Source organism: Sturnira hondurensis, unplaced genomic scaffold (genome assembly GCF_014824575.4).
Source record: "Sturnira hondurensis isolate 20B ecotype Veracruz unplaced genomic scaffold, ASM1482457v3 Scaffold0021632, whole genome shotgun sequence".
Lineage (NCBI taxonomy): Eukaryota > Metazoa > Chordata > Mammalia > Chiroptera > Phyllostomidae > Sturnira > Sturnira hondurensis.
The window spans coordinates 1,195,105-1,209,780 of NW_028094263.1; the positions used below are offsets into that span (position 1 = coordinate 1,195,105).

Here is a 14,676-nt window from a genome sequence, read left to right on the forward strand (position 1 = left end):
TGACTTTTGATCAGTGTGTAGTAGGCGGGACAGGTTGGCGATCTCTACGGTCACAACGCAGACACAGAGGAGTCCAGACAGGCGGGGACATGGTCAGCAGGTCATCAGCAGAGCCAGACTTTGAACTTCGGTCTCCCGTCCCTAAATTCTGAGTGGTGGCGCTTGACCTTGGTCGTGTGGGGGACGAGAATGTGGGATTTGGGGCCTGAGACCCCCAGGTACAGTGCCAGGCTCTTTGCTCACTGCCTGTTTACCTGAAGCAAGACTTGATGTATTTATTTTCTAACTATTCTGAGCCTCAGTTTCCACACTGGTAAGACGGAGACAATACTGGCCACTTCCTGGGACTGTTGTGAGGTGTAAGTGAAGTAACTACACACAACAGATGCTCCAGGGACGTCGGTTTACTCTGCTCCTTTTTCAGTGTCCCTGTGGCCTGGACCCAGGGCAGCGGCTGTGAGGGTGGGGATTGTGGATGACAGTGACAAATGGACAGATCGGGCTCCTTGAGGAAAGACACGCCAACAGGGCAGGGACCCAGTGTCATTTGTGAGGCCACTCCCAATTTATAGGATCTGGTGCAAAGTCTTTGAAGAGGCAATAAAATTCATATTCTGTTACAAAGAGGCAACAGTGGAGAGTCCTGACTTAGCAAACCAAATTGAACATTTTTTTTTCTTTTTCTTTACAAGGCGGGGAATCCTGGATGGGTAGCAGGAATCGTGTTCTAATGAGATTAGCTTTCCGAGCTAGGAATAGGCTTTCCCAAGAGTAACAGGACAACACCCCACGAAGTGTGTATATAAGCACCCCAGAAAGGCCTGCAGAACACAGTGCCCCAGCTCCTGGCTCAGCTGCGACCTTCCTTGCTGGCGTCATGGCTACCCAGATCTGTTCCCCCATCTTCTCTTCGGGGTCTGCCAAGGGCCTCTGTGGCTCGGCGGCTGGCACTTCTCGGGTGTCCGCTGCCTACTCCGTGGGCTCCTGCCGGGCCCCCAGTCTCACCGGTGCTGCGGGGTCTGCCTCCTCGGGCAGGATGGGCTTCTCCAGCCCCGGGAGCTGCTCCTACCTGTCCTCTGGGTGTCCCTCCTCTGGCTTTGCTGGGAGTGGGGCCTGGTTCTGCGAGGGCTCCTTCAACGGCAGCGAGAAGGAGACCATGCAGTTCCTGAATGACCGCCTGGCCAACTACCTGGAGAAGGTGCGGCAGCTGGAGCGGGAGAACGTGGAGCTGGAGTGCCGCATCCGGGAGTGGTACGAGTCCCAGATCCCGTACATCTGCCCAGACTACCAGTCCTACTTCAAGACCATCGAGGAGCTGCAGCAGAAGGTAACGGGGGCCTGGCCCCTGTCTAGCCAGGCAGCCCAGCCCCGGAAGGGGTCTGTCTCACTTCAAGGGACTACAGATGAAACTATAGCTCTGAGGGGATTCTCATATCTTCCTCTTTGGGGTCTTGATGTCCTGGGGGCCCCAGACCTCTCTGGGCTGGTGACCTGTGGCCAGCCCTTTCTCTCCTCCCCTCTCTGTCTCAGCTACACGAAGGTCAGTAACATGCATTGAGCCGCTACTGGACACAAGCACTGTGCCTGACACGCTCCTCTCCTTGGGTCGTTTACTCCTCGTCTCAGAGAGATGGGCATTCCTGGACCCATTTAACAGAGGAGGGAGTTGAATTTTAGATAGGTTCAGCAACTTGCCCAAGATCACACAGCCCGATGGGGCTGGACGCAGAACCTGGGCTCAGGGCTCAGGGCTCAGGGCTCTGGGCCAGAGATGCTGAAGGTGCTGGTGGCACTCAGAGGTGTGGCCTCTGTGAGCTGGGCTACCCCATCCCAGCCACCCCTATGCTGCTGGGTCTTCTCCAGCTCATGGGGTACCCCTTGCTTCCCAGATCCTGCTGACCAAGGCGGAGAATGCCAGGCTGGTCCTGCAAATTGACAACGCCAAGCTGGCTACCGACGACTTTCGGACCAAGTAAGTGGACCTGGTTGGGGAGGTTTCTGTGTGGTTCCCTTGTTTTCATCTCCCGCCCTTGGGAGCTGGTGAGGTGGCTGTGAGGCCAGAGGAAGCTGCAAGTGGAAATGCAGCTTTGGCTCTGGATTCCCTTCTGGGTCAAGGGAAAGGACCTCTGTGCTGCTGACCCCAAATCAGCCCCTGCAGCTGGATGGCAGGGCAGGGGGCGCTCCCTGTGCGCGGCCCCTTTGTCGCAGACTCGGCAGGATTCTGTGTGTGCAGGTACGAGACGGAGCTGGGCCTGCGGCAGCTGGTGGAGGCTGACACCAACGGCCTGCGCAGGATGCTGGACGAGCTGACCCTGTGCAAGGCCGACCTGGAGGCCCAGGTGGAGTCCCTGAAGGAGGAGCTGCTCTGCCTCAAGAAGAACCACGAGGAGGTGAGGCTGGTGCCACGCAACCCCCAATGTTTCCCGTCCAGCAGGGAGTCCTGGGCAAAACAGTGGGACAGCCACCTCCACAGTGACTCCAGCTGACATTTGTTTATAGCTTACTGGTGCCAGGAACTATGTGAAGCACTTTGCCTTTCATTTCATCCTCACAATAATCCCAGGAGGGGTGTACTAATTAATGATAAGCTTCATTCTACAGACAAGAAAACTGAGGCACAGAGAGGTTAAATCACTTGCCTAAGGTCACACAGATCCCACACTCCTGCCCACAACACCAACTCTCCATTTGAGCTGTAGTGCCTGCTAATAATTCCGTTTACCTGGTACTTGCATCCTCCCAACCCCCCTGAGGAGGGAAGCACAAGTCCATGAGGAGACTGAGGCTCAGAGAGGTTCGGTATCCTGTTTAATGTCACACAGCTTGCAACCGAGGGAGGGAGGTTTGAGTGCAGCTCACCCGAAACCCCATCCAGCACCCTTTTTGCATCTTATGCCTTCTTGGCTGCTGTCCTCAGGAAGTCAGCACACTCCGGTGCCAGCTCGGGGACCGGCTGAACGTGGAGGTGGATGCTGCCCCCCCAGTGGATCTCAACAAGATCCTGGATGAGATGAGGTGCCAGTACGAGGCCCTGGTGGAGAATAACCGCAGAGACGTGGAGGCCTGGTTCAACACCCAGGTGGGCTGGGGGCAGCCCCGCAAGGCCAGCTCCTGTGGTGGGGTTACCCTTGACCGTCGCTTCACTTGGTCTGACCGTGCTCTGGGTACTCTCCTGTTTCTCAGACCCAGGAGCTGAACCAGCAGGTGGTATCCAGCTCTGAGCAGCTGCAGACCTGCCAGACAGAGATCATCGAGCTGAGACGTAACGTCAACGCCCTGGAGATCGAGCTGCAGGCCCAGCATAGCATGGTGAGTGGCCCCTGCTGGCGGGGTCGGCCACCATTTGTGGCAGGCAGGCTCCCTGACCCTCCAGCCTCAGCACCTGGATCCCCATGGGGTGCGGTCACAGGGATGTGCGGCATCTCAGGGCTGTGGGTGTCTGGGCGGGGTGCCCGCCCACTGGCAACACCCTCTTCCCTCCTGCAGCGGAACTCCCTGGAGTCCACCCTGGCGGAGACCGAGGCCCGCTACGGCTCCCAGCTGGCCCAGATGCAGTGCCTGATCAGCAACGTGGAGGCCCAGCTGGCCGAGATCCGCTGTGATCTGGAGCGGCAGAACCAAGAGTACCAGGTCCTCCTGGATGTCAAGGCCCGGCTGGAATCGGAGATCACCACCTACCGCTGCCTGTTGGAGGGAGAAGACTGCAAGTGAGTGGCTGTGGCCCTGGGGAGCCAGGCTGGGGAAAGGGCTCATCAGTCAGTGCTGTGCTGGTGGCATCAGCCCCTACGTGGCTGTTACACAGATGGAGGGGGGCTGCTCCGAAGCCTCTCAAGAGAGATTCCTCCCAGCCCTGGACTTCAGTCGTTCACAGCAGGACAGGCCAGTCCAAGCATCGTTTAGCTGGGAGTTTCTAGTCCTCATCCCTGCAGCCCTTGGGGATGTCACAGGCACAGTCTGAGGCCCTTGTCATCATCCCCCACCTGTCTCACATTTGGTCCCTTCAACCTGTTTAACTTGAGGTCAGTGAGATGCCCTGGGACCACACACACAACTCGAAATGATCTCATTTCCTCAGGCTTCCTGCCCACCCCTGTGCCACGGAATGCAAGCCTGCCGTTAGGGTTCCTTACGTCTCCAGTGTGTCCTGCGCCCCGGCTCCCCAGGTCAGCACCCAGATTCGCACCATCAAGGACGAGATCAGAGACGGGAAAGGCATGTCCTCCAGGGAGCACATGAAGTCCTGCCAGCTGTAGCGGGCGGCCCAGCCTGCCAGGGCGCGCCTGGGCCCGCAGGACGGAGGACGCCCCTGTGGCTCTCAGCTCCAAACGACCCTGCTTCCCTAGAGGGGCTCCCCGCTGAGCACATTTTCCACCGAAATACTCCTTATATTGTATTTCTGAGCTTCACTGCTTTTATGCATGCCAAGTAGTTTTCCCTGGAAATTCACCCAATAAAATGTTTCTCTGGCACAGCAAACGCGAGTCTGTCTATTCTCACGTGGTTAGTGAGTGGGGGCGTTTGATCAGGGGCTGCACTGAAGTCGTGGGTTTTGGTGTCAGCTCTGCCTTCTCGGGCTCTGGGTGATGGGAAGTGACAGGGTGATTAAACATAGTTAGTAACAGGGACACCTCAGGCCCTGCTCCCCCCGATCAGACACTGACCAACCCCAGTGGGTGCCGGTCATAACCCACAGGCTTGTTGGCCGTGCCTGTGGGCACCCACCTGGGCTGACCCCAGAAGAGGCACGGGCTCCCAGGCCAGTCCCCCTCAGTAGCCCTGCCTGGATCTGTCTCCCTTCCCTTTAGCTTCTCCCTTGTCTGGCTCTCTTTACCCTGCTCACCCGCCCTCACACCTGACACTGGGACAGTCCCGAAGAGGGGGTTCCAGGACCAGCCAGAGAGAGGCAAACCCCAGGCTGCCAGCCTGGGCCAACCACCCCAGGGAGGGGCGTCGGGGTGACCTGGGGGATGGAGGTGGGGGGTGGATCCATGTCCCAAACACTGGGTACAAAGCTGAAGTGAGAGGTGATGGGGACAGTGAAGTGGAGGGTGGGGGCAGACACGGAACCTCACAATGGGGCAGAGTTCAGAGTGCCCCGGATTCTGCAGGTGAAGCCGTGCCCACCTGGGCATTGAGCCTAAACCTGCCAGGCCCTGCACCCCTCTGGTCACAGGAGTGTGGCCTGTGAGAAGTCCGAGGCCCTCACACCTCTTGGCCTCCTGCCTCACTCTTCAGTTGAGAACACAGGCCCAGAGAGGGCAGCGACTCCCGCGGGCCACACAGCGGAGAGAGTGGCAGGCCGTGGCTGAGCGACGCAGACTAACTCTGCTGCTCTTCCCAGCATGCAGGGTCTCAGCCCTCTCTCCGCGTCTGGCTCTGTGTCTGTGTCCGTCTCTTCTTTTTCTGCCTCTGGAAACTTACTGGAGCCCTAGACCTCTGTGGGAAAGAGGTGGCCGTGACTGGTGTCACTGGGAGTTTGGTGCTCAACCGGAGGCGCAGCGAGCACGTCTCAGGCCTTAGGGGGAGGTGCGCGTGGGCAGACGGGAGCACCCTGCCCTGAGCCTGGCCCTGTGTTCGGCAGCGGGCCCCGTCATGCCATGTGCCCTCTCTGGTGTCGGCGGGCTCCCCTGGGAAATGGGGCTCAAGGGGGCTCAGCATGTGCACAGCACCCAGGAAGGAGCCCTGACCATGTGTTCAATGAAGAGCTCCTGGGTGGCATGTGGAAAGTGGGACCCCCACCCTGTGGGCTGGAGTTCTGTGCTTGGTTACCCAGCAGGGCCTGGGTGGGTCCTGCACTGTTGGCCAGCAGCACCCTCGGAGGTGGGTGCTGAACCTGAAGGCCCAGGCCTCAGAGGGCCTGCTTGGCTTGGCGGCAGGAGGGCCCTTCCCCTGGGTCTCACTCTCCTGCTGCCCTGCTCCTGCTCTGGGGCCTGCGGTCTGAAGTTCCTGGCTCATGCCTGAGGCTCAGGAGATGCAAGGCAGGCAGCTGGGCACACGGAGTGCGTCACCCCCATTTGGTTTGCTGGTACATGGGAGCAGCCAGGGTCTGGGGAGTGGTCTGGGCCTTCTGTTGTGGCTGCAGCTCCAGCTGCCTGGGTACTGTGTCTGAGCAGGCAGACGGACCACACGGGCTTGTGACCCGACAGATAATCACACCATCACCTCCTCGCACCATGCACGCAGTCTATTTCTGCGCTCACTCTGCAGTTTATAGAGTGCCTTCGCAGCCTCATCTCATGCACGCTCACAGGCGCTGTATCTATGGAGCTTTGTCTAGCCTTCCATTAACTTGTTTAGAGCACCTGTGTTGGTTAAGGAACCCCCCCCTTCCTACTCTGAACCTCACACACACCCTCAATGGAGTTCCAGTTTAAATCACTAACCAGTGTGCACGCCAGAAGTGAACAGTGTGGACCAGACACAGTGAGTGGCAGACTTCAATGAGTGGATGTTCCAAGCGTGGAAAACCCAGGGCAAATGCAGAGGCCCCTTAGGGAGGAGCAGGCGAGGAGAAGCAGCTTGGCCAAATGGCAGAGAAGAGGCACAGTTCCCATGGGGCTGATGGTCCAGGTTTGCAGATCACCCCATGCATGACCACACAGCACCAGGGTTGGCAGGTGTGGGTGAGGGCAGGCTGCCAGGTCCCCGGGGGGGGGGGGCAGAGATCATTGAGGGCTGGGACAATCAGGAAAGGCTTAGGGGACGTTTAGAATTGATGGGCACCTTGATGGGCGGGCAGAAGCAGGAGGAAGGAGGGCACAGGGTGTCTGAGAGCACGGCCAAGTGGGATGTTCTGGGGACAGCACGGACCCCACCTGAGCAGAGCGCAAAGTCTTACCGGGAAAGTTATGAGAATACTTGCCAGTAATGTTAGTTCTTGCTGATAAGGAATTCTAGGTAATTATTTTGTTCTATTAAAAAGAATACTAAGAAAGGATGGAAATAGACCAGCACAACTTACAGGATAATTCATAGCTTTGAAAGCATTTCTTATATGTCTTATGAAATCATCTAAAAAACTTATCAGAAACCTTCGGCCGCACCTTTCCCACGTACGCCTCCCTTTGGGCAGAATGGCTTTGGGCCGAGAGAACGCTTTGTTCTCTGCCAAAGGGGCCGATGGTCGGAGCAGGTGCCACCTGCCCACGCAGAGACGCCTGGTCTCCCCTTATCCCCAAGTCTCGCTTTCCTCATCTACAGGAGTGAGGACGATGACTGGCTTTGGAAGTGCCTTTCTCCCTCAGCTCTCTACCCGCATTTTCTCGCCTTCTTTCGCCATTCCCTCCCTTTCTGCCCTCCCTTCCTCTCAAAATCCTTTCTTTGCTTCCTTAGCGCCACTCACGGTGAGCAAAACCATGCATTCATTCATTCCGAGACATCCAGGAGCCCAGAAGCCCAGCACTGTGCTTGACACTACAGAGGTTTCATATTCATTTATTTATTTTTAAAGACTTTTTTCATTTATCTTTAGAGGGGAAGGGAAGGAGAGAGGGAGAGAAATATCAATGTGTGGTTGCCTTTCGTGCGTCCCCTGCTGGGAACTGGCCTGCAAGCCAGGCATGTGCCCTGACTGGGAATCGAACTGTGATCCTTTGGTTCGCAGGCCCGCGCTCAGTCCCCTGAGCTACACCAGCCAGGGCTCTGTAGAGGTTTCAAAAGCAGTACCAGGTCAGTCCTCACCCGCAGGAACTCACAGTCTTCCTGGGAGGACAGGGCTGAAACACAAGACAATTCGAGGATACCAGTGACTGGAGGGTCAGCGGATCAGCCACCCGTCTCGGCCGCAAGTGTCTGGAGCTTGCAGGGTACAGCAGGGCCGAGCAGGGGGCAGGCTCCTGGAGCATCCCGGGCCTGTTTATTCCTCTGTTACACGGGGATACAGATGATGCCCATCTCGTGAGACTGGTGTAAGGAGCGGATGAGAGAATGGCTGGAGAGAGCTCAGCGAGGAGCTTGGCAGGTGCTAAGTGCTGGACCAGTGATGGCTGGTGCCCTTAGCCTTGTTATTACCAGGGCTGTGTGGGGAGAGGGATCCCTTCCAGGGCGCACAGGTGTGGAGCCCTGCTTGGGAACCCATAAGAGCCCCAGGGCTGTATAAACAGACTGTGGCTTCCTGGCCTCCACTGCTCTAGGTTCTCCGGGCTCTAGGGAGGCTGCAGGAGGCTACGGGGCTTGGGTGGAGCCCTGTGCTCGCCTGGGTGGGAAGCACAAACACTCAAGGAGGTGCTGCCAGGTTCTCAGCTGTGTCCTTGCACCAGGCATGGGTTTCCAGGGAGGAAAGGCTGAGGTAGCCAATGGGGGCCAGGGATGCTGGTCACACCAGGCCCCCAGGCATGGGAAGGGCATGGTGACTCACGGAAGCTCTGTATCTGAGGGCCCCCAACACGCACCTGGCCTGTGGGGTGGCAGCCTATGGGCTCAGAGACTCTCTGCACTCCTAGCAACAGCTGTTTCATATCACCAGTGTGACTACTACAAGACTCCACCCGTGTGGGGACGAGCAGTCATGGCAGCTGTCCTTACTGAGCTTGTACCACGGGCAGGTGCCATTCTAGAGGCTTCATGCTCACGCAGCCCTCAGAGCAGCCCTAGGAAGCAGGTACTGTTCTCCTCTTCTCAGTTATGGAGGAGGAACAGGAGGAAGGAGAGGAGGAAGAGGAGGAGAAAGAGAAGGAGAGAGAGACGTTTAGTCACACAGCCTGTACGTGGTGGGGCTGGGATTCAAACCCACAGAGGTTGCAGGTAACCACGATGCTGTACTCCCTCCCCCGGGACACTGGGGGCTGCTGGCCACCCCCTCGTGGAGCCCACTCGGTCCTGTCCTTTCCTTTCTCCACAGAGCCCGACCACCTCTGCAGCCCAGGACGAGAGTCGGCAGCAGTGGTGGAGGCTGGTGGTGCAGTGGACAGGGCCAAACTAGACTCGGGCTGGCATCCTGGTTCTGCCTGTCCCTGGGTGGTGGTCTCGGTCGCCTCGGCTTTGAGATGGGGAAAACAAGCCCGGGATCCCAGGGCAACCTGAGGATTAAGCGAGACCATCACGGGGAAGTGCCGATCGCCCGCCTGGGGGGCTGCTGCTGCGCAGCTCAGTCCTCCTGATGGAAAAGGTAACAATACACGTCCCTGGAAGAGTGAGCGGGACCCCAGCCTGCAGGGCCGAACAGAAGGCAGATCCCGTTGGCCTACCTGGTGAGACCCCCTCCCTGGCCACACCTGCCCTCTGGCTCAGCTCTCAGCTCCTCTTCCAGGTCCCACTAGCTTGGCAGGTGGGATTTTCTGGGACCCTAACCCACCCTTGTCAAGCTTTCTGAGCACTAGTCCTGACAACCCCTGTAGCAGAGCTAAAACTCTGAAGGCCAGGCTCTCTGGGAGTCAGGAACACACCCCTCCCCTCCACCGGACCCCGACAGCCAGAAGGAAAGTGTCTCCATCTCTCAGCCGGGCCTGGGAAGACACACCTTCCTATCTGTGGACGCGTCCTCGGGCCGGTCCCCAGGGAGCCGAGCTCGCGTCACTTTGGCTGAAGCTGAGGCCACATGAGCAGAAGGGACCTCCTGATGAGGGAGGCAGCGGGATGTGGCCACTGAGGCTGTGCTGTGTCCAGGGCGACCAGACGAACCATTTCCCCCCAGGCCTGAGGGCTTTCCAGGGACACGAAGCTTTCGGCCCTGAACCCAGAACAATCCTGGGGAAACCGTAGTAGCTGGGTGCCACGGCCTGTTCTCCTGAGCCTCTGTGCCTCCTTGGGCTTGAGATGCAACAACCAGGCTTGCTCTTCTGACCCGGAGGCCTCCTCTACTCCCTCGGACCCATAAAAGAAGACAATGCTGGAGAAAGTCAAGGCTGTGGCGGGATGCCCACACCTCTTCACGAGGCCGAGGGCTGGGCCCTGATCACAGGCCCCTTTGAAGGCCCGACAGAGACTCGGTCTTCCCAGCAACACGGGGCGGTGGAGACGAGTCTCCACATAGCTGCCAGTCCAACGGGGCTCCTTCTTTACAAGGCCAGGAAGTGTTCACGGGAAGCTAAATAACAGGTTAACGAGGAGGTATTATAGAAAGTGGTATTAACTTTACGAGGAGAAAACACTTTGTCTGGCAAAGGCCGACGCCCACTGGGGCAGAGATATAAACCCGGTGAGGAGCTGTGCCTCTGCATCGGGGGGTAGCCAGCCTTGAAGGTCTGTCATTTGCGTCCTGGCTGCTGAGGTCATGGCTTCCAAATGCCTCAAGGCCAGCTTTTCCTCAGGGTCTCTCAAGGGCCCGGGAGGGGGCTACGGGGGCTCCGCACGTGTGTCCACCATGTACTCCAGCAGCTCTTGCAAGCTCCCCAGCCTCTCCCGGGGGCCCCGGAGCTTCTCCACGTGCTCCGCGGGGCTGGGCAGGAGCAGCTGCAGGGCCGCCAGCTGCCTCCCTGCTCTCGGTCTCCCGCCTGGAGGCTTCGCCACCAGCTACAGTGTAAGCGGGGGCTGGTTTGGGGAGGGCATCCTCACCGGCAGCGAGAAGGAGACCATGCAGTTCCTGAACGACCGCCTGGCCAGCTACCTGGAGAAGGTGCGGCAGCTGGAGCAGGAGAACGCCAGCCTGGAGAGCCGCATCCGTGAATGGTGTGAGCAGCAGGAGCCCTACCTGTGCCCAGACTACCAGTCCTACTTCCGGACCATCGAGGAGCTGCAGAAGAAGGTGAGGGGATTCAAGTGGGCTTGGCTGCTTGGGGGGCTGGTGCCACCTGCACTGGGCTGGAAGCCAGGACACCTGTGGCGGTGGCCCTGCTTCCAGGGGGCCCTGCAGGGGTCACAGGGTATGTTCACACTGTGGCCTTGTTTGCTCCTCCCAGTAATCTTATGGGGGGGGGCACCGCCAGCCCATTTAACGGATGAGAACACTGAGGCGCGGGCTGGTTCAGTGACTTGTTTAAAGTGGTCCAGCTGGCAGTGCGTGGAGCCAGAACATAAACACAGGCTCTATGAACTAATTGATTGTGTCACCTTGGGTACCATAGCCCAACTCTTCTCTGCCCACTCTCTCCTCCTCCTTCCAGGTAAGGGGATCGAATATGATGAGTTTGGTGCAGGTCAGGACCTAGTCCGGGAAAGGAAAAGCCTGTCAGAAGTTTCCTTCTTGCCCAGCCCCCACCCCCTAAAAGTCTCAGCTGCCTGCTGAGAAAGGCCATCTATGACCAAGGAACCACAGAGCATGCCCTTGATAGTAACCTGCCCAGAGAGCCCGGTGGCCTGGGCAAAAGGAAGACAAGAGGAAGCCACCACACTGGGTTTTTCCTGCAGCACCTCTGCCCCTCCCTCTCTCTATTTCAGGTTCAGGACACAGATGTGTTGGAAGGGACCTTAGCAGCATGGAGTCCTCCAGAAGTCCTCATGGAGGCTCAGCTGCTGAGAGCCCAGGGATGGACACTGCCCTGTATCCAAAGGACGCACATCCAGCTCGGGGGCACCCCACCCTCAGAATGTCCTTTCTTTCTCTGAAGTCACTTTCCCTCCTCCAGACTCTGTGCACCAAGGCAGAGAACGCCAGGTTGGTGGTCCAGATCGACAATGCCAAGCTGGCCGCAGATGATTTCAGGACCAAGTGAGTGTCCCGCTCACCTGTTGGGGTCTGGCAGAGCTGGACATTGTCCGTGTCTAGAGTCAGGGTTTCTGCTTCGTTATGCCCCTGAGGCATTAAGGTGGACACACAGCACCAGGTCAGTCTGGGGTGGGATCTGACTTAGATACAAAAAGGGAATGTGGCTTTAAGTGCCCTGTATGTGCCTGCCAGGTATGAGATGGAGGTGTCCATGAGGCAGCTGGTGGAGTCGGACATGAACAGCCTGCGCAGGATCCTGGACGATTTGACCCTGTGCAAGGCCGACCTGGAGGCCCAGGTGGAGTCCCTGAAGGAGGAGCTGCTCTGCCTCAAGAAGAGCCACGAGGAGGTGAGTGTGGGGCGGGAGGTGAGCACAGGGAGCAGGTAGGTGTCGGGGAGGAGGGAGAGTGAGGCAGCCAGCTGGGAAAGTGAGCACTGACTCTGGTCTGGGCCACAGGAAGTGAACTCTCTGCGCTGCCAGCTTGGTGACCGCCTCAACGTCGAGGTGGACGCCGCTCCACCTGTCGACCTCAATCGTGTCCTGGATGAGATGAGGTGCCAGTACGAGACCCTGGTGGAGAATAATCGCCGGGACGCTGCCGACTGGTTTAACACCCAGGTGGGCACCTGGGAACAGCCCGTGCAACAGGGACCCCCCACGGGCCTCTCAGAATCAGCTTGCAGCTCTGGATCGAGAAACCTGCATTTGAGCTCCATTTCGACCTCACCAGGCATCTTGGGCTGGTTGCTGTCCCCTAAGCAACAAAGTCCTCAAGTGTAAAATGAATGGCTTGGCCTGGGTGATCTGCAACGTCCTTCTTGACTCATGACCCCAAGTGGCCCCTGTTAGACCTCCGAAGCTGTGTCCTCAGTCATCCTGACCAGGTCCTGGGTGTGTCCGTTTCAGACCGAGGAGCTGAACCAGCAGGTGGTGTCCAGCTCAGAGCAGCTGCAGACCTGCCAGGCAGAGATCATCGAGCTGAGACGCACGGTCAACGGCCTGGAGATCGAGCTGCAGGCCCAGCAGAGCATGGTGAGTCCCGAGGCTGCTGGCGACCAAGCCAGCTGCACGTGAAACCCCCAACTTCCGCGTTCTGACCACAGAAAGCAGGCTCTAGTGGTTTCAGTTCTTGAATACCTGAGATTTTCTATGCAGAGAAGACGGAATGGGGGCCCAGCCCCCATTCACAAATGTCCCAGTGGTGAAAGAAAGGAGGCCTGTAGCTACCGACAGGTCCAGGCAGCTGCTCCCGTATTTGTGGAAGCAGATTCTTTCTGAGTTATTCAGAGATATTATTCATAGATTTACACCCTCTAGACCAAGATGGCTATAGGGGCTAATTGGTGCATCTCAAGCGAGAAGTCTGACTGTGGTTCACTCTGGATGAAAGTGATTCTCTGAGCTTCTGTTCTTGGATTCTGAGCCTGCACTGAGCCTCAGATGGATTAGGTGCACCTTCCTTGCTCCTCCTCCCATCTCCAAACTCCTCCTTCTCTATGCAATCCTTGCTTTTACAGAGAGATGCTTTGGAATCCACCCTGGCGGAGACTGAGGCCCGTTATAGCTCCCAGCTGACCCAGATGCAGTGTATGATCACCAACGTGGAGGCCCAGCTGGCGGAGATCCGGGCCGACCTGGAGCGGCAGAACCAGGAGTACCAGGTGCTGCTGGACGTCCGGGCGAGGCTGGAGGGTGAGATCGCCACGTACCGGGGCCTGCTGGAGAGCGAGGACTGCAAGTGAGTACCACTGCACTCTCTTATCTCCTGGGTTCAATATACAAAGTTCTGGGAGGCAGCATAGGGCCTGGGAAGAGCCAGCGTCCGGAGTCAGGAGCCTTGGGTTTTAGTTCTGGTCTTATTACAAATTCAGCACATGACCCTGGCAAGTCCTCAGTCTCCCTGGGCCTCTTGGTTTCCTTTTGGTGAAATGAGAGGGGCAGGACTAAGTGATTTTTAAGGTGATCTGAGTTATTAAAAACAGGGACTGATCTGATCTTTTTCTTTCTCTTAGGCTCCCCTGTAACCCATGTGCTCCTGAGCCCTCGCCCTCCAAGTCATGCCTCCCCTGTCTTCCTGCAGCCTCCTGTGGCCCTGGTGCAGCCCGCGCCACCTGCAGCCCCCGCCCCCTTTGTGTGCCCTGCCCAGGAGGCCGGTTCTAAGAGTGACTGGCCCAGAAAGTTAAGGCCATTGTCTCCAGGGTTTGGACTTGGCCACTACTGAACCCTAACCCTAAGGCCCAATCCCTTCTCTTTGTGCAGAGCCCAGGGCCTGGCCCCAAGTGGCCTCACTGCAAACACATGCCATAAAGTTGCTCAGAGCCTCTCATGAAGGCTGGCCGTGCCTGAAGGCTGCGGCTCCTCGTCCTTTCAAAGGGGGCTGGGGTGCCTCTGTTCTCAGGCTGCCTCTTGGGTCAAGATTTTCTTCTGGGTGCTGTTTTAGTGGGTTCTGAAATGCAATGGAGGGCTTCGGAACAATAAAGCGCGTTTGCTCTGGCTTGCGATGCCTAAGTAGCACCGTTCAGGATTGTCAGTGTGTGTCTCTGCTGGGCGAGATGGGTGACTCCTGGGCAGATGAATAGGGGATGTTTGACCATGAACGATGCTGGGGACGATAGGGTCCCTACGCTCCTTCCTGGGGTGGGTAGAGGTCTGTGGTGGGGCTTTTGCTAAGCTTTCCTGATGAAGACCTTTCTCCAAGAGTCCCATGTGGTGACAGATGTTACCAAGCCCCTCCTATCATTCAGTATACATGGTCATCTTGGGGTCCCGGAGGATGGATAAACCTGGGACCAGTACAATGGGAAGCACCTTGGGGTCACTTTATTAGCTCATGTCTGTGGTTCTCAAAGAGCAGCCATGTGAAGTCCCGCACCAGTGTGCTTTTAGGGGTGTTCACACCACCCCCACTCTCTACTGCAGCCCTCTTCACTCAGCCTCCCTGTCCAGCAACCCCCGCCCCCCGAAAACCTGCACTCCAACAGAGGCAGGAGATACGAGAGTGAGCCGGCCGTCGTGACTTCCACTCACAACCCAGAGACACTTGTCCTTAGGAGGCTCATCGGGTGCTTGTGTGTCCTTGACACCTGATAAGGCA

General features: G+C 57.8%; 2 protein-coding genes across 2 annotated transcripts; both read left to right on the top strand.

The window, feature by feature from the left end:
• The first annotated feature begins 397 nt into the window (after window positions 1-397).
• Window positions 398-4,279, top strand: KRT36 (keratin 36). The gene is made up of 7 exons (XM_037033197.1): window positions 398-1,327; window positions 1,890-1,972; window positions 2,234-2,390; window positions 2,918-3,079; window positions 3,184-3,309; window positions 3,487-3,707; window positions 4,076-4,279. Exons 1-7 carry the CDS (start codon window positions 878-880, stop codon window positions 4,251-4,253), a joined length of 1,377 nt encoding a protein of 458 aa, XP_036889092.1. The 5' UTR covers window positions 398-877; the 3' UTR covers window positions 4,254-4,279.
• Window positions 4,280-10,210: 5,931 nt separating this feature from the next.
• Window positions 10,211-14,076, top strand: KRT35 (keratin 35). The gene is made up of 7 exons (XM_037033204.1): window positions 10,211-10,681; window positions 11,502-11,584; window positions 11,774-11,930; window positions 12,039-12,200; window positions 12,489-12,614; window positions 13,100-13,320; window positions 13,595-14,076. The coding sequence occupies exons 1-7, from the start codon at window positions 10,211-10,213 to the stop codon at window positions 13,740-13,742; spliced, it is 1,368 nt and encodes a 455-aa protein (XP_036889099.1). The 3' UTR covers window positions 13,743-14,076.
• The last annotated feature ends 600 nt before the right edge of the window (window positions 14,077-14,676 follow it).

Coding starts and splice junctions, on each gene's coding strand:
- KRT35 (XM_037033204.1), top strand. CDS start 10,211: ATGGCTTCCAAATGCCTCAAGGCCAGCTTTTCCTCAGGGTCTCTCAAG. Junction 11,931..12,038: donor TCAAGAAGAGCCACGAGGAG/GTGAGTGTGGGG, acceptor TCTGGGCCACAG/GAAGTGAACTCTCTGCGCTG. Junction 13,321..13,594: donor CTGGAGAGCGAGGACTGCAA/GTGAGTACCACT, acceptor TCTTTCTCTTAG/GCTCCCCTGTAACCCATGTG.
- KRT36 (XM_037033197.1), top strand. CDS start 878: ATGGCTACCCAGATCTGTTCCCCCATCTTCTCTTCGGGGTCTGCCAAG. Junction 1,328..1,889: donor TCGAGGAGCTGCAGCAGAAG/GTAACGGGGGCC, acceptor CTTGCTTCCCAG/ATCCTGCTGACCAAGGCGGA. Junction 1,973..2,233: donor ACCGACGACTTTCGGACCAA/GTAAGTGGACCT, acceptor CTGTGTGTGCAG/GTACGAGACGGAGCTGGGCC.